The sequence below is a fragment of the Mastigoproctus giganteus genome, chromosome 1, assembly GCF_048544385.1.
Source record: "Mastigoproctus giganteus isolate SK-2022 chromosome 1, ASM4854438v1, whole genome shotgun sequence".
In the NCBI taxonomy this organism is placed as follows: Eukaryota; Metazoa; Arthropoda; class Arachnida; order Uropygi; family Thelyphonidae; genus Mastigoproctus; species Mastigoproctus giganteus.
Window position 1 is genome coordinate 189928031 of NC_143575.1, and position 19135 is coordinate 189947165.

The following is a 19135-nucleotide window of genomic DNA, read 5'->3' on the forward strand; positions in this document are numbered from 1 at the left end:
TTCAAGCATTCCTATTTCAGAATTTGATATAATTTGAAATTTTACAAGCTTCTGACAAAAAAAGAATTATTTTCTTATTAAATTGTATTAATAATTTCTAATTCAAAGTTGCCTTTAGTTCTGTTATAGAATGCTAGCAGATGTGTCAGGATAAAACAAAACAAAATTCAGTGAAAAAGTGAGCCACATGCACCCTCCTGATGAAAATCATGCCATTCTTTCTCACTAATAATAGTAATCAGATGGCAAATGTGACATTGGACTTTTCAATATTTTTATTTCTACAGTTATACTATTATTGGTTGAACAGTGGATGTTGTTTGGATGTTATAATATATGAAAATTGCTTTGTAAATTCTTAAACAAGGTGCCTCTCCTTTTATTTGATGGGCTTTTCTTTGTACCTGAGACTCTTCCTCCTCACAGCCCCCTTCCCAAGAGGTTGGTTTTACACTGCTATCTTGAAGGGACCTCGTGGAAACTAAGGCTGCTGTCTCTCAAACCGAGAGTTTCTAATAATAATAATAAACAATAGTAATAACTTTCTGGTCTGTTAATATATTAGGAACTGTATTGAGTGAACTCAGAACCATTGTTATCATTGTTTTTTGGTTTTAAGTTTCTTTAATATTGATAAATATTTTATTAAGAAGTGATTAAAATTTTTTCTCAGAAAGCTTAGGTTTAGTGTTCCTGAAACTTGTGAATGAATCAGAAAGCTATTAGAAATTGTGAAATTTAGGAAACCCATATATAAATTGTAGATTATTATAATTGGTGATTTAAGTTTCCTGCAAAGAGTTATAATTGTTTAAAATTATAAAAGCTTGTTATTGCCTTTTTTATTTTTTTATTTTATAACTCTACATATTACTTATTTACAGGAAACATATATAGAAGCCAAAACAGGACATCTTCCAAGCTTTCTATGCCACTTAGGATTGATTTTAGCTGAACACTGTCAGATCCTTACATCCATTGAACTTACATCATCATTAAAACTTTCATCAAAGCTTTTATCAAAAATTCAGCCCACAGTGATTAATATATCAATTAATGAAAATGAGGAACAGTATGAGGTTTCTGAACAAGTGTGTGAAACTAACTGTCTGAACTATGTGGATAGTGCTAATCTAATGAAGGAACTTAAAAAAAGTATAACGGAAGAGTGTTCTCAAAGTATACCACTTGAAGAAACATCTGAACAAGAGTCAGAAGTAATTTGTTGCAATAAAACTACGACATCCAAATCCTCATTTTCTATTACAACTAAAATCACCCAGTGTGTAGAAAGTTTTCAGATGTTCTTAGTTCAGTTTGTAAAGTTACGTTTACTTTTGCAACCTGAGAAAGCCTTTGAGCAGTTTGAAAGCTTACTTGTTCCCAAGAGGGAAAGTGATATGCAAAGAGAAAAGAAACTGGAAAACCTCCTTTTGCAGTGCCTTAATACTAATCCTAAACCTGACATTGATTATGATTTAAAAATATGTGAATTGCTGAATAGTGATGCAGATGATACACCTGCAGTTGAAATATGTAGCGATGGATTGTTGCTCTCAGAGGCATTTAATGATATCTGTCACCTATTAGTTGAGCTCTCTTCATTTCCTACTTATTGTACTAGTTCCAAAAAAATTTTTGATGCAAGATTAAAACATGGTAAGTATATTCTTTTCTGAATTTCAAATTATATGCCACCCATTTTTATACATATATTTGTTATAGCATATTCTTTTCTGAATTTCAAATTATATGCCACCCATTTTTATACATATATTTGTTATAGCAGAACTTCACATTTTGCTCTAATAGTTGCAGTGTGCTAGAATTTATCCTCTCAACTTCAGACCAATTAAAAAATAAATTTGCTGCATGTGAAATTATGCTTCAATTTTCTTTATTTGATGTTTTGCTGTTAAAATTTTTTTTTTTTTTTTTTTTTGTTGTTGTTGTTGTTGTAGTTGTTATGGTGATCACCTTATCTTGTATTTAACCATTCATTCATTGTTCACTCATTTGACAAAAAGGGATAAATGAAATTTTTACTTTTCTTTTTTGTGCAACACATCTTGCATGTTATGCAGTACAATGAAAAAGTGTTATACTTGACCGTGAGGCGCACACTGTGCCTCATGTTTTTCATCTTGTATTGCAGTGAATTTCATTACTGAACAGCTTCCACCAATGGAAGCTGTTCGGTAATGATTATTTTAGAGTAATATGTGCAAAAACAGATGCGCATATAGCCTGTGCGTCTGTTTGTGCACTTATTACTCTAAAATAATCCATATACGGGTGGACCTCTCTTTAACGAACTTCCATATATGAATTTTTATATATAGCGAACTTTACCTGGGTACGCATTGTTCGCACCTCTGGCCTTTAGGCAGTAGAGCTGATACTGTAGAAAGCACGAATTAAGAGCTAAAAGGATTAAGAATTAATCACTTGAGCTTTTAATAGCTAAAGAGTTTAATTCTTAAGAGCATTCCAAAATTTAGTGTTGCCCATAAAGCATTTACTGTACCGAGAAGTCGCTCTGGGAAACTGCTATTTCCCAGATAGGAACTGCATAGAACACCCACATAGAAACTGCTATCTATGTGTCAACAGCCATTGGCAAAGATTAAGGCATATTCCTGACACGGACATTGGCTCTGGTCAACCTGTTTTCTGTTGCAATCGCCCTGTTAGAGAATTAGGAGAGAGTGATTTTCCTTTATTCTGGAAATTCATCTGTTTCGCAGAAATGAGTCATCCATACTTTCACTAAATTTCAGCTGCCTCTGTATGGCAGGTACAAGTGGGCTGTAAATCAGTTTTGTTTGCTGCTGTGCGAATAACCTTACAGTGTCTAAGAGGAAATCCTTGACTGTAGTGGAAAAAGTGAAAGTGCTTAATAGTGTAGATCGGGGCATGTCAACCATTCTGAAAAACTGTGTTTAAATTCTCAAACTGTTTGAGGAAACTGGACCCAGTCAGAAGCATGCAAAATTATGCCTGTATCAAGATGTGGATGAAGCAGTTTTTAAGTGGGTGAAGTTGATTTGAGACCAGAACATTCCGATATCAGGACCATTAATAAAAGAAAGGCTACGGAGTACGCATCTTTTTTGGGGAATTTCCAAGCCAGTTCTGGTTGGCTGGACAAATTTAAAAAGTGCCATGGCTTACTCGAAAAAGTTATTTCTGGTGAAAGTAGGGTTGTAATTGAAGAAGACTGTACCCATTGGAAAGAAATAGTTTTGAAAAAAATTATGGAGGACTACGAGCCCAAAGATATATTCAACGATGATGAAACAGGTCTATTTTTTAAATGTTTGCTGAACAGGATACTGACTTTTAAATGTGACAAATGTGTAGATGGTAAAAATAGTAAGGAAAGAATCAGTCTTGATTGGTGCAAATATATGGGTGGTAATGAAAAACTGAAGCTTTTGGTAATAGGCAAAAGTAAACAACCCCAATGTTTCAAAGGAGTAAAGTCGTGAGAGTTGGACTACAACTACAAACAAAAGCTTGGATGACAATTGAAATTTTTGAATAGTGCATTTTAAATTTTGATAGAAAGGTGACAAAAGAAAACAGAAAATCGCTTTGATTGTTAACAACTGCACTGCCCACCTTCACTCGGTAATTTCGAAACTTACAAGTGTGAAGCTTGTTTTCTTCCCTCCGAATACCTCCTCTAAATTGCAGCCAATGGACCAAGGTATTATCAAGAATTTGAAAATGCACTACCGAAGGCACATACTAAAAAAATTATACTGAGAATAGAAACCAACCAACCTATAGATTCTGTTATATATTTGTGGATGTGCATATCAGAGTTGGCGAAAGTATGGAGTCAAGATGTGATGGAAAGAATGATTAAGAATTGTTTCGCAAAAGCAGGTTTTGCTAAAATTCCAATTAACAGCGATGAGAGGGATGAACTGCTATAAGACATTGGGCAATCTTACGACAAACTCCAAGCTAGAGATTTGATCAGTGCAGAAATTGTTCTTGAAGAATTTTTAGGAGTTGATAACGATGTCATAGTAGCTGAATCTCCGAGTGACTCCAACATTTTGGAGAGTATTCCAAGAACTAGTGACAATATCGATGATGAGTTAGATGAAAATGAGTGCCACGAAGGCAATGAGTGCAATATTAAATCTTCCAAACATGAAATGTTGGCAGTCTTTGAAACTTTGCGTCGAGGCCTTCAGTGTGAAGAAAATTTGCCAGAAAATATATTTGAGTGCTTAAACAAATGCGAACATTTTTATGAACGATGTACATTAAAATCCAATGTACAACAAAAATTAATCAAATATTTTATGATGGCGATATTGCCCCCTGGGGGGGGCATTTGAGTTATCCATGGGGCGTTAGGCATGACAGGGGGCGACAGGGGGCAGATGGAGCACCATCAGTGATTGGCCATTATGAGGGTTTTATGGCTTATTTAAAAATGCTGTGCCAAATATTATTACTGTTCATTGTGCCATTCACCGACAGCATTTAGTTGCGAAAAAACTTGGTGATCAACTGCACAATTCTCTACAAACTCTTATTACTGCTATAAACAAAATTAAAGCACATTCTTCGAATTTGAACGATTGCTATTTCACTCCGAGGTTCGGTGGCTGTCAAAAGGCAACTGTCTCAACAGATTTTATGAACTCTTTGATACTGTTGTCGAGTTTTTTGAAGATAGGAACAACGACCTTAGTAATGACCTCAAGAAAATGAAAACTGATATTGCTTATCTTGCAGATTTATTTACTAGATTCAACTCAATGAACTTACATTTATAAGGACAAGATGCAACTCTTATTAAGGCGAAAACTCAAATTTCAGTATATATTTCAAAATTAAAACTTTTTATGCGCAACGTTAGGACGACGTGAATTGTATAAATTTCCAAATCTGTTGGAAATAGAGAAAAAAGAAAAAAATAGCTGATGAAACTAACTTTTTGTAATAATCTAGAAATGTTGCACAGAGATATGCAGGAAAGGTTCAAAGATCTCCTTAATTTGAAAATTCCAGGTTGGGTTATAAATCCTTTTTTAAATAATGACCAATGGTGATCGTTTTGTAGAAGAATTGACTGAGTTACAAAATGAAGTTGAACTGAAGCCAAAATTTCAAAATTCATATCAGGAATTTTGTTTACAAAAGAAAATCCCTGACCATTATCCTGCATTGTGGGGAATTGTAAAAAAATTGCTTATTTCTTTTCCAACATCATATCTAGTCAAAACTGGTTTCAGTGCTGTATCTCAATTGCTGACAAAACAAAGAAATTGTCTGGATGTTGTTAAACGTGCCAATTTACGACTTTTATTTACAGATATTAAACCTCATATTGATAAGCTAATAAATCTCCCCCAAGCTCATCCATCGCATTAAATATTAAAATATAATTAACTATTTCCATTAATATCATGACTTATTTATGTAATTAACTTTAATTTTTATGACTTAATTTAAGTGACTATAACTGACTTTATTTATGTAGTTGTAATTTTTTACGAAGAAGGAATAAAGTGCAGTAAATAGTTTTCTTTATAATTCACACACATACATGCAGGGCTGCATTTACGTTTTTGTAGGCAAACAGACAAATATTCATTTCAGTTATTTAGCTTCAGTTTATATTGGTGGGCTAAAAAAAAGCCCTGGCGTGGGTTTTTTTTTATGGGGGGGGCAGTGATCCAAAAAGGTTTGTTTGAGAAGCATTGATGTAAGTAATCATTTCTTAATATGTGTGTATTAATAAATTGTTTTAAAATGTTAGAAAATTTATTTCCACTTATTTCTGATTTATTTTCCATATTTCTGAGTTGAATTACAGTATTTTTCATCGTTGAAAATGTCATATTTCTTTATAACGAAATTTCTGTATAACAAATTTTTTCAAGCGGACAATTGATTTCGTTACATGGAGGTCCGACTGTAATTGCTTTATCCATAATTGTCACCCTAGTTGTATTTTCCATAAATTGATTGATAAGTTTCTCATCATGTACTTCCTGTTACCATGTGTGGCCAGAGTTGCATATACTTTCAAATTTAATCTTAATTTGCAACTTTTTTCTCAACATTGCATTCTGTACTTGTTAAGGAAATCTTCAGATCTCCTACTCCTAATATCATTAGTATCAATCTGTATGGTTGTATCACCTTTTGTGCCCTTAAAAGGTTTATTGCAATTCCACAGTATCATGAACTTTATCTCCTAGCAAACAGCATACCCTGTGTCTATTCTAGTTATCCTTTTTTGCACAGTATATTTCCTGTTTTCTTGATAAAAAACGCACTGTTGCCACTTCATCAAACTTCTTCACAATTTGCTTTATGGTCTTTGATGTTGCTGGTTTATGTCCAAAAATTTTCTTGAAATGGTTCTGAAATAATAAAAAATTATAAGGGGGGGAGATGTCCTCCAAGGATTTGACCGGGGGTGGGGGCCAGGGCCATGCGATCCTATATGCTGCCAGTAAGTGAAATCCCTTGACGTGGGCACCTGTACGTGGTGAGGGGACCTCCCAGTGACGCTGCTGGATTTCCAGACTAGCATCACTGGGATCCAACGCCCACAGCCCAGGTTCCAGGCTTACATCAATGGAATCCGGCGTGTTTGCCGTGCGCTGCGACCCATAGAAATTCGGAAAGGGGGATCCTGGTGGTTGAGGGGCCCAGCTTCAATACACCACTTTGGCCCCTGCTTTGACAAGACGGGTGGTCCTGGAAGGCCCGGCTAGGATCAATCGGCTAGTAGGCTCGCCTGCGAGGGTCAACCGTGTCAATGCCACGCCCCTACCCTCATGGTCCGAGGGACAGGATTCAGGCTGGCGGCGGTGCGGGTATAGTGTCTGGGTAGCCCTGGCGTCCCACTCCCGAGCGCATTTATTGCATGCCGGGTAGTGGGCGTCCCTTTGGGCTCTGTGGTGGGTGGGGAGCCCGGGCACTGAACAAATAAAAAAACTCCATGAATCCTGATAAACTCATTTCTTCAGGGGCCCCAACCCGGTCCCTATCTGCAAACATAGACGAAGACCCAGATAGTATTATTAGTACAAAGAGGCAGCGAACAGAAGTAACATCAGGGCCTGTACCAAGGTTCCTAATAATGCACTCAACCGGTGAAAAACCGATTGGTAAAATGTCGCCCTTTTTCATTCAAAAAGGGTTAGATGGGTTAGCAGGTTCCCCCAAATCAGTTAAGAGGCTCCGTTCTGGAGACCTCTTAATTGAAACTAAAAATGACAGGCAATCCGAACATCTACTCCGAACAACATCAATCGGAGGAATACCTATAACAGTGACACCACACAGAACACTCAATTCATCGAGAGGTGTCATTTTGGAGTGGGACCTTCTCGACGTAACCGAGGAGGAAATCTGCTCCGAATTAAAACCCCAGGGAGTTATTGCTGTCAAGAGAATTACTGCGTGAAGGGATGGAAAAATTGTGAAAACCAGGAGCGTTATCCTGACGTTTAACTCTCCTAAACCTCCTGACGAGATTAAAGCTGGATACATCAACTGTTCAGTGCGTCCATATGTTCCGAACCCTTTACGGTGTTTTAAATGCCAGAAGTATGGACATTCTCAAATGGCCTGCCGTGGAGTCTTTGCATGCGATCGATGCGGTGCAAAGGACCACGAAACAACAGCATGTTCAGCCGCAAAACCCACCTGTATTAACTGTGAGGGCGAACACCCGGCCTACTCACGAGCATGCCAGAGGTGGAAAGAAGAAAAGGAAATTCAACGGCTGAAGGCAGAGCTAAATATATCATACCAGGAGGCAAGGAAATCGGTCAAACCCCTGAATATCAACAAACCTACCTACGCCCAGAAGGTAGCAGGGAGATGTTCCGTCAGAACTCAGACGGACATGACCAATCCTCCAAAGGAGTCTTTCACTCCCATTGCACGGTATCTCTTAAGTTCTCAAAAACCTGCACAAAAGGACCAATCAGCTGCCACTCCTATATCGGTACCTCCTAATGCTTCACAAGTAACAAAGATAATTATGAAAGAAAAGGATAAGAAAGGGGAAGTCCCCCCTAGTACCCAAGAAAAGATGGATGTGGAGCAGAAGGAGGTACCCGAAGATTCAGTCTTGGAACTCTTTGTGGAGGAGGAAATGGACACGGGACAGCGTCCATTCTTCCCCAAAAAAGATAAATCCAAGACTGATAAAAGTAAGCCCTCAGCACCTCGAAAGCCGCCTAATGGACCCACCAAGAAGCCAAAATAATGGCTAAATTCCTACAGTGGAATTGTCGTGGATTCCGGCGAAATATTGATGACATCAAGGCCCTCCTGCAAAAGCACGAGCCAGTTTGCTTTTGCTTGCAGGAGACATATCTAAAGGCAAATGACGATCCCACGATGCATAACACCACAATTTTTCGTAAGGATAAAATTGCGGATGGCTCTGTACATGGGGGAGTGGCTATCCTTGTGGGTAACCAGACCCCAGTGCAGCCCTTACTAATTACAACTAGCATAGAGGCTGTTGCAATTCGCCTTACGGTGGGATTTTTATTAACTGTGTGCTCTATCTATTTGCCACCTGGGACTGACATCTCCCAGGCAGACCTTGATGATCTTCTAACGCAGTTGCCTCCCCCTTTCTTACTTCTCGGGGATATGAATGGACATAACGCCCTGTGGGGTAGTGCTAACATCAACGGAAGGGGACAAGTCATAGAGCGTATGCTCAATGACAATGACCTTTCCCTTCTAAATACTGGAACAAACACCTTCTTCCACATGCCTACCCGTACTTTTTCTGCCATTGATCTCTCTATCTGCTCCCCTTCTCTGCTCCCTTCACTCACTTGGGAAGTGGAGGAGAATCCATACAGAAGTGATCACTTCCCTGTGATAACCTTGTTACACAGTGGGAGACCATGTCTTCCCTTCAGGTTACCACGGTGGAAGTTTGATCAGGCTAACTGGACTGCCTTCCAACATCAGGCAAATTTTGATCTTGGCACAGTCAGTCAAGAGCCTATCAATGATGCAGCTAAGTATACATCACAGAAAATATTGTCCAAGCAGCTGCGAATACAGTTCCAAAAACATCTGCCCGGTTTCCACCATTTCCCAAACCTTGGTGGACTTCACAATGCACAGCAGCAAAAAAGGCTCAAAACAAAGTGTGGGGGATATTCCGCCGATATCCTACCATGACCAACCTTATAGCCTTTAAACGTGCACGAGCCAAAGCACGCTACACCCGTCGTCAGAGTCAAAAGGAAACGTGGATCCGTTTTACATCATCTGTTAACCAGTCTACCAACTCTAAGGTAGTCTGGGATAAAATCCGGAAAATGAAGGGGAAATATACATCCCACCCTTCTTCAATCCTAGATTATAATGGATGCGCTATTGCAGATCCAACTGCAATAGCCAATGCTCTTGGGGAAACATTCTCTAACATCTCCGCAACATCCTCGTACTCCCCAGAGTTCCTGGTCCTGAAATATAAACTGGAAAAACAAGCACTTAATTTTAAGACCAAGGGCCTCTATCCCTACAACGGGGCGTTCACTATAGAGGAACTGAAAAGAGCCCTCACTCTTTCCAAAGCAAGTGCTGTTGGACCAGATGGCATCCATTATGAAATGATTAAACAACTTTCACCAAAATCTATGGATTGTCTGCTCTTTCTGTATAACAGAATCTTTACTGAAGGGCAGTTTCCAGACTCCTGGCGAAAGGCAATTGTTCTTGCATTCCCTAAGCCAGGAAAGGATCCAAAAGTCACCACCAACTATCATCCTATTGCTCTGACTAGCTGTCTGTGCAAAATCCTGGAGAGAATGGTCAATTCTCGTTTAATATGGTATTTAGAATCAAATGACCTTCTCTCCAGCATCCAGTGCGGCTTCCGAAGGAACCGGTCCACTTTGGACCATCTTATTAGATTGGAAGCATCCATCCGGGATGCTTTCCTAAAACGCGAACACTTGGTGTCGGTGTTCTTTGACATGGAGAAAGCGTATGACACAACTCGGAGATTTGGCATTTTAAAAGATTTACATAGCCTAGGGCTAAGAGGGCATCTGCCCTTTTTTATTCAAAACTTTTTAGCCAATCGATCGTTCCAAGTTCGTGTGGGATCCTCACTCTCTCGCTCCTTTAGCCAAGAGGAGGGAGTACCACAAGGATCAGTATTAAGTGTCACGCTTTTTGCCATAAAAATAAATTCCATCACAGAACAACTTCCTCAAACTGTAAACAGTGCCCGCTATGTTGATGTCTTTAGCATCTTTTGCCAGTCGTGCAACATGAGGGTTATTGAAAGACAACTGCAGAAAGCCATCGATAGTCTGAATTCCTGGGCACTTGCTAATGGCTTCAGGTTTTCACCGGAGAAGACCGTTTGCGTACACTTTTGTCGCAAGTGTAATCTTCATCCTGAACCTGAATTAAGGCTCGGACAAAATGCTATTCCAGTAGGAGCGAACACAAAATTCTTGGGACTCATATTCGATAAAAAATTGACCTTTTTGGATCATATTCATCAACTCCGCACAAAGTGCACAAGAGCCCTCAATATGCTCCGCTCGCTCTCCTCCTTATCTTGGGGTGCAGACTGATGCACCCTTCTACGGCTTTACCGTGCACTTGTGCGATCCAAATTAGATTATGGGTCCCAAGTATATTCTTCAGCCAGAGACAGTGTACTTCGATGGCTGGATCCTGTCCATCATCAGGCTATACGTATCGCTACTGGAGCATTTCGAACATCTCCTGTCCAGAGTTTATACGTCGAAGTAAACGAACCACCGTTATCGTTTCGACGTAAGCAGTTGTCTTTAAAGTACGCTTTAAAACTGAAATCCCTGCCAGACCATCCTACGTGGCCCTTCGCTTTTGAGCCACGATGGGAAAACTTGTACAATACCCGTAAGACTGCCAATCGTCCTTTTGGTATTCGTCTCCAAGGGCTACTCAATGCCGACCGGGCTAGCTAGGTGGGTAAAGTGCCTGCCTAGCAACCCAAAGGTTGTGGGTTCGAATCCCGCCTCGGGCTTGGATCAAAGTACTGCAAAAACCTTGGGAGGTGCATTATGGCCACAGAAGCCGATGCACCAACAACTACCAAAAACCAAAAAAAAAAAAAAAAAAAAAGCTACTCAATGAACTCAATATCAAGGTAGACAAGGTTGCCCAAACATCAAAGCAACCCTTTCCACCCTGGCATGCTCGTGTCTTGGCATGCGACTTGTCGCTTAGAAACTGGGCAAAGTCGGACACTCCATCATGCGTCTGCCTGCAGCTTCATTCAGCACACCGAACTGAATATTCCGACTTCGCGCCAGTCTACACAGACGGTTCGAAGTCAGAATCATATGTGGGATCTGCTGCTGTCTTTACAGACAGGACTGTATCAGAGCAGATTCCCTCTGAATGCAGCATATTTACTGCAGAGCTGCACGCTGTAGAGTTAGCCTTGGATCATATTAGTAAATGCCAATACCAACGGTTCATTTTATATTCCGACTCTCCTAGCATGTTACAGGCTTTAATATCTGTGAGGTATAATCCTCATCCAGTTCTGTCTAGCATTCAGCAGAAGATTCACGTTCTCCATGAACGCGAATATGACATCCGCTTCTGCTGGATTCCCAGCCACATTGGGATTAGGGGAAATGATTTGGCTGATGCCGCAGCCAAATCAGCACTTCCCAATAATAACCACTGCCTGTTAGTCCCCTATACAGACTACAGGCAAATAATACACCAAAAGATATATTCCCAATGGCAGGACTTGTGGAATAGACAGACTGGGAATAAACTATATTGTATAAAGCCTGTAATTGAACCGTGGCAGTCTAGTCTGCGCAGGAATCGTAAGGAGGAAGTTGTTCTTGCCCGGACCCGCATAGGACACAGTCATTTAACTCATTCGTTTCTGCTGAGGGCTGATGACCCTCCTGTGTGTGAGTCCTGTGGCACAATTTTAACAGTAAGACACATTTTAGTTGAATGTCCAGATTTTACCAATATCCGTTTTACCGCTTTTAATCATCTGACTGAGCCATATACACTCAGTCAGATTTTATCCGACAATGACAACGTATCTGCTGTTTTTGGCTATTTTAAATTAATAAAAGTTTTTAATTGTATTTAATTTATGCTATTGTTTCTTCTTTATTGTTTTATTTTTTATATCTTTGTTATTATATATCTGGACATGGTGGCCTTACTAATTAGGTCACCGAGAATTTAAAATTTTTTAAATATTACCTAGTCTTGGCGCATTATAGCCGTAGTTGCTAATGTGCCAAAAAAATCCAAACAATCAATCAATCAATCAACGTAAGCGAAATCAAATTTGCCGCCCCAAAATATTTTGATTAAAAATAAATTTGGGCATAAATAATTATTATTAATTTATTAAAAAAGAAAACAATTTCAGCATATCTCACATATAATATAATGAAACAACAAACAAAAATAACAATTTCATTCTGAAATTCTGGAAATAATCTTTAAATTATAATCAAAATAATTGTACTCTTTTACAATAATAAAATAAAAGGAAAATTATAATGTTATACAAATTAGTTTCCTTGCTTTAAGAGACACGAATTTATTAATTATTTCATTTTTGTGTATTTGTTCCAAATGATCATTTTCTATTGAAATTATTGCCAAATTAGAGAGGCATTGTTGAGACACTGTCATCGTAAATAATTTTTGATTAATTTTATTTAATTTTGAAAAACTGCATTCAACTGAGGCAACTGAAACTGGTAAAGTTATAATAATTGGCATTAGCAGTAGTAATGGCATATGATGCAAGGTAGCAAGCTTATACAGCATCAGCCAAAAAAAAAAAAAAGTGGGAAAAAAACCCACTTCCCATTCACCTCTCCATCCACTTCAAAGGTTTGTTCAGTTCCTCCTTGTATTTATTATGCTATCAACTTCCACAACAACAGATGGAAGTTTGTTCCAGCATTCAACCACTCGCTGGCTAAATGCATATTTCTGAACATCTACTCTGCAACTGTCTTTCCTCAATTTGAATTTATGCCCCCTCAACTGCGAAATGTGAGCAAGAGGAAGAATTCTATCAGCATTCAGCTTGCTAAAAGTCAAACCATTTAAAGCCTTAAACATCTCAATCAGATCACCTCGCAGGAGAGTAGTCTCCAGATGCTGCAATTTGCAGAGCAGAACTTAAGCCTTTCTTGGTAAGAGCACCCATTTGTTCCCCCTCATTTGCATAAATTCTTAATGCTACATTTGGAAAAGTATCTGTAAAATCGTTTTTAAAAATATATTGTAACGCTTTAAATGGAGTAATATTGTGTTTAATATAAATTTGAAGTACTCTAAGTTCTTCAAGGTCCCAGGTACCAAGCATTATAGTGATCAAGTGATTCCCTGATTGATTTCTAGAGCGCTTTTATCAAAGCTACAGTTTTATCCATATGTAAAAGTTTTCTTACGTTCCCATTAATTAATTGTTAACTTAGTATTATGAATTGTAACTAAGTTATAGAAAGGAAAACCACCTTTCTTTTTTTCCATTAAACTAATTTACTAACTTTTATACTTGGTCACTCTAGCAGCACTGCTCCTGCCTCCCTGTGGTGGGGCCGGTAACCTGGGAGAAGAAATCCACTCTCCCAGGGCTGAAAGGAGCAGAGATGGAAAACAGTTCATTTCCACCTTTAGAGCCATCGGGCTCAAGACTAGAAAATGACACCGAAAATGACTATTCTCGACCCAAGAGGTTGAAAGTGACCCCTCTAGAGGAAATACCAGCATTCCTCATACTGCACTCTCTATCAGAGCTGCCTCTGAGTAAACTATCCCCATTACTTATGTAAAAATGCATCGAAGTCTGCTGCAGGTTCACCAAAAACAGTAAAGCGACTCTAGTATGGGGACCTTCTGGTAGAGACCATGAAATCCCAGCATTCTGAAAAGTTATTATACATGACTACTTTTGGCGGACAACCAATAAAAGTTACTCCCCATGCCACCCTAAACTCCTCGAAGGGGAGTAATTGCAGAATGGGACTTGTTAACTGTATCAGAGGAGATAGTTCAAGAGCTACGTGAACAAAAAGTCATACAAGCAAGGAGAATTATGACTCTGAAAGATGGTGTTCTTGTTCCCACTAGGAGCATAATTCTCACTTTCAGCTCTCCCATCTCATCATCTGTTAAAGCAGGCTATCTCCATTGCCGTGTCTGTCCTTACATCCCGAACCCAATCAGGTGCTACAAGTGCCAAAAATACAGACACTCCCAAACTGCATATTGAGGTGAGGCAATATGTCCAAATTGTGAATCGAAGGAGCACAATTAAATCGAATGCACTGCTACCACTTCTCTTTGCCCAAACTGTAAGGTAATCACCCAGCTTTTTCCAAAATTTCCTAAACTCCTCGAAGGGAGTAATTGCAGAATGGGACTTTTTTTCCTTGCTGCCATAGTTTGCAAAAAAATTTGCAAACTATGGCAGCAAGGAAAAAAAATCCAGAAATATAAAGTTGAGAATAAAATGACATATTCAGAGGTAAGAAGGCAAATACTAAAAACAGATCCAAAACGTAGATATGCAATGGCTGCTAAACAATTTCAGTCAATAGGTATACAAACAGATGTTGCCATTCCCCCAAATATGTCTATCGCTAATTGGGCATGCTCCATGCTCTCTGTGGCGCCTCCGTAGCCAGGTTGGAAGGAGCAGCAGTGCGTAACACACACTTCTTGATTAGACCGGGGTTCGAGCCCCTCACCACCGAATACGGAGGATGCGGAAAGGTCAGGGAATGACCACTGCATATTCCCGGAGCAATATGGCCTTAGTTGCTAATGCTCCTAAAAACCAAATAACAAACATCCATGCTCTCTGCTCCCAAACAGTGTCCTTCACAACAAAAAATTGAGCAAGCCTGTAATACCTCAATTACCATTCCAGCCAATGTACCCCAACAGCAAAACCAAAAGTGACAGAAACCATGGTACTGAAACCACCAAATTCAACCAGAGTGGATATTGACCAGCACAATGACTCAGAAGATGACATATTAGAACTTCGTGTGACTGATGAGATGGACGTAACACGTCCCTACTTTCCAAAGAAAGACAAAGGAAAATCGGATCGATGCAAACAAGTCACAACTAAAAAGCAGTCAGAAACAAAACTGCTTAATGGAAAGAATTCTTTAATGGAATTGTAGAGGGTTTCGCAGTATAAAAATGATTTACATGATCTCATCCACTGTTATGATCCAGCAGGCATATCCCTACAGGAAACTTATTTAAATTCACAAGTACGTCCTACTATAAAAAATCACACTATCTTTAGAAGAGATAGAAATATTGACTCGCCAGCCCATAGAGGAGTGGCGGTTCTTATAAGAAACAACATACCATCCAAACATATTGCTCTTCAGACTCCTTTTGAAGTAGTGGCAGTGTGCATTAAAATTGGCATCACTTACAATAGCATCTATATATATTCCTCCTAATTTCTCATTTTCTTCAGATGACCTAGAAAATCTAATAGAACAGCTAACGTCTCCTTTCTGCTTACTTAGAGACTTTAGTGCTCATCATCTGATGTGGGGATTTCCAACAATTGACAAGAGAGGCAAGTTAATAGAATCCCTTCTTGATTCTTATCAACTTACCCTTTTGAACACTGGTGAACCTACCTATATTCATTTTTCGACAGGATCCATGAGTGCAATAGACCTGTCAATCTGTTCTCCCTCCGTATATAGTATTACGGAGTGGTCTGTTCTTGAAAATCCACTAAACAGTGATCATCTTCCGATTCTCTGCAAGCTGCAAACACGGGCAAACTCGCCTTCACTAGGTCGCTCCACTTGGAAATTTTGTAGGGCACAAAAATAGAGCTTGGAATTTATTTTGTAAATTTCCCACAACTACCAACCTTTCAGCAAATTAAAGAAATTAACTTCAAAAGACTGAAAGCCAAGTTTTGCCAAATAAGACAAAAAGCAAAAAAAGATACCTGGATTAGCTTTTCCTCGAGTATAAACAAGGATACGGACAGCAAAATTATCTGGAGGAAAATACAAATGCTTAATGGCAAATATGTTCAGTCTCCAGCTACAATACTAAACTGGGAAGGGAAAGAGTAGTCATCATCGAGAGAAATAGCAAATGTATTAGCAGAATCATATGCCAGTGTATATCACCAATAACCACCTACAAACCAACCTTTCAGCAAATTAAAGAAACTGCAGAGCAGCATAAGGTTAATTTTTCCACGATAGTTTCACACCCATATAACCAGCCATTCACATTAAAAGAACTTTTTGGAGTGCTCAAAACATCAAATAGCGCTGCTGGGTCCAGATGGGATCTACTATATAATGTTAAAACAACAGCGGCGCCTCCGTAGCCAGGTGGGCAGGAGCAGCAGTGCAAGCACATGCTTCTTGATTAGACCGGGGTTCGAGCCGGTGACCACCAAATACGGAGGATGCGGAAAGGTCAGGGAATGACCACCGCATATTCCCGGAGCAATATGGTCTTAGTTGCTAATGCTCCTAAAAACTAAATAACGACAACAACATAAAACAACAGAACAAAGGGATCATTGTTAAACTATTACAACCGAGTATTCTTAGAAAAATGCTTACCCAACCTCCTGGTATCACTCAATAGTTCTAGCCTTCCCAAAATCCGGAAAGGATCATTCCTTTCCATATAACTATAGGCCAATTTCACTGACTAGTTGTTTAGACAAAGTAATTTAACTTTGTGTAGTGTTGTCATTCCATCGAAAATTGTTCACAGGCAGTTAATGTGGTTCCTGGAAATTAACAATTTGCCAAATAGTAATCAGTATGGGTTTCGAAAAAACTGTTCCGCGTTAGACGTAATGATAAAATCAGAGGCAAATATACGTAATGCCTTAATAAGGGGACAGCATCTGGTCATGATTAATCTCGATATTGAGAAAGCCTTCGATACCGCCTGGCAATATGATGTTCTTCAAGATCTTCATTCTTTTGGCTTGAGAGGTCATCTGCTGCAATTTATACAAAAACTTTCTACGCCACAGAACGTTTCAGGTCAGATACATGAATAATTTATCCAAAACATTTGAACAAGAGGAAGGGGTCCGCATGGTTCCATTCTCAGTACAACATTATTTGCAATAAGAATCACAAATATGACAAGGGATGTACCAAATACAGCACAATTGTACGTTTGTCGATGACCTCATTATCTCTACTCAATCCCAAACTATGAACACCATTGAAAGGCAACTTCAAATTGCTGTAGCTAAAATAGAACCATGGGCATTGCGGAATGGTTATTCCCTAGCAGAAAAGAAGTCTACTGCTATTCATTTTTGTAAAAAACGGAAACTACATCCGGATCCAGAAATATTTTTAAAAAACAGCCTGATTCCTGTCACTAACAATTTTCGTCTGTTGGGATTACATTTAAATAATAAACTTAATTTTGCTTCCCATATAGCATACCTCCAGAATACTTATCTTAAAAAACTGAATATCCTAAAAGCTGTCTCTGCTATGTCCTGGGGTGCTGACAGATGCTCTCTCTTACATCTCTATAGAGCGTTAATAAGATCATGCTTGGATTATGGAGCACCTGTCTATGACTCCGCCGAAAAAGTTCTCTATTACGTCTGAACGCCATCCAGCATAGTGCCCTTAGGATAGCTGTTGGAACCTTCAGAACATCTCCGGTTCACAGCCTGTACATTGAGGCAATGAAGATTAACATTAAGATTATATAACATTAAGACAATATTAAGATTAACAGCAATAAAACCAAGGTAATGTTAATTTCAAAGTGTCCAGGAAGAAGAATCAGTACAACATTAGGTGGAATAATATTGGAACAGGTCGACAGGTACAGATACTTGGGAAGCATAATGACAGAAAATGTGAAAAATCCTGGAAAAAATAAAGTCAAGAATTGCAATGGGCAAAGAGGCATTTAGTAAAAGAAAAGAACTATTGAGAAGAAATTTCATGGAGTTAAGAAAGCAAATGGTGAAAACATTAATATGCACTGTTGTACTATATGGCTCCAAGATGGGGATACTGCGAAACAGGAGATGACGGCTAAAGCTTTCGAGGTGTGGGTGTGGAAGAGAATGGAAAGGGTGAAATGAGTAGACAGAGTGAGTAATGAGATTGAGGAAAGTAGAAGGGAGAACGTTAGTAAAAATTAAGAAGGAAACAAAATAACTTTATAGGACAGATATTGAGAAGAGAAGGCATGTAGAGGAAAGGGATTGAGGGGTAGATGTGTGGGAAGAGAACTACTGGGAGAAAGAATTGGAATGATGGATTGGATGATAACAGGAAATTATGCAGGAATTAAAAGGATAGCACAAGATAGAGAATCATGGCGTCAATGGAACCCTGAACCTGCCTGAGGGCAGAGAACTTGAAGAAAAAGATTTTGTAACTGCAAAATATAAATATGAAACACAGATCCAGATAAGCAAATTAACATGTCTGCAATTTCATGTACTGTATTTATTTCAAATTAATTATTTGCCTGCCTTGTTGAATACTGGTAGGTAGTGGCGGATCCAGGAAAAAAAAAAAAAATGACAGGGGGAGCACCATTTTGTGCCTTGTTTGTGCACAAAGCATAAAAATAATGCACAGAACAAAACAAATATGACACTCAAACAGAATGTGACTGGCAGACACAGGCACACAGCTAAAGTCTGAATTACTTTGAAGTAAATATTATGCACAACCAAACTGCGTGATGCCTCAAACTAGAATGGCGATCACATCCCATCAGTGTTGCCAACTGTAGTCAGTTGAAAATTGCCGAGCCAAAATGCAGAAATAGATAAAATCTTATATTAACAAAGAAAAAAAAATTTTTTTTTTTTTTTTTGTAGTAAAGAGAATTTAAATGATTGGTGTATATTCTCTGAAAAATGACAGGAGGATATGTGCCCTATGCTGTATTCACCATTGCTGGTAAACGATGGAAGTCGTGCTGCTCATCTGATTAGTTTTAGCCAATCAGGTTACTAGTGCAACTTCTGGGTACGTGGGACAGGCGGTTTGATAGGTTTTAAGAGTAACACTAAGTTGAAGAATGGTAATCCCTT

General features: G+C 38.8%; 1 protein-coding gene across 1 annotated transcript in view; it reads left to right on the forward strand.

The window, feature by feature from the left end:
• LOC150091387 (protein DOP1A) overlaps nucleotides 1-19135 on the forward strand; it is a 519845-nt gene that overhangs the window by 176040 nt on the left and 324670 nt on the right. Inside the window, exon 9 of the mRNA XM_090390176.1 lies at nucleotides 885-1659. Coding sequence (XP_090246302.1) covers nucleotides 885-1659 — 775 coding nt within the window. The remainder of the gene's footprint in view (nucleotides 1-884; nucleotides 1660-19135) is intronic.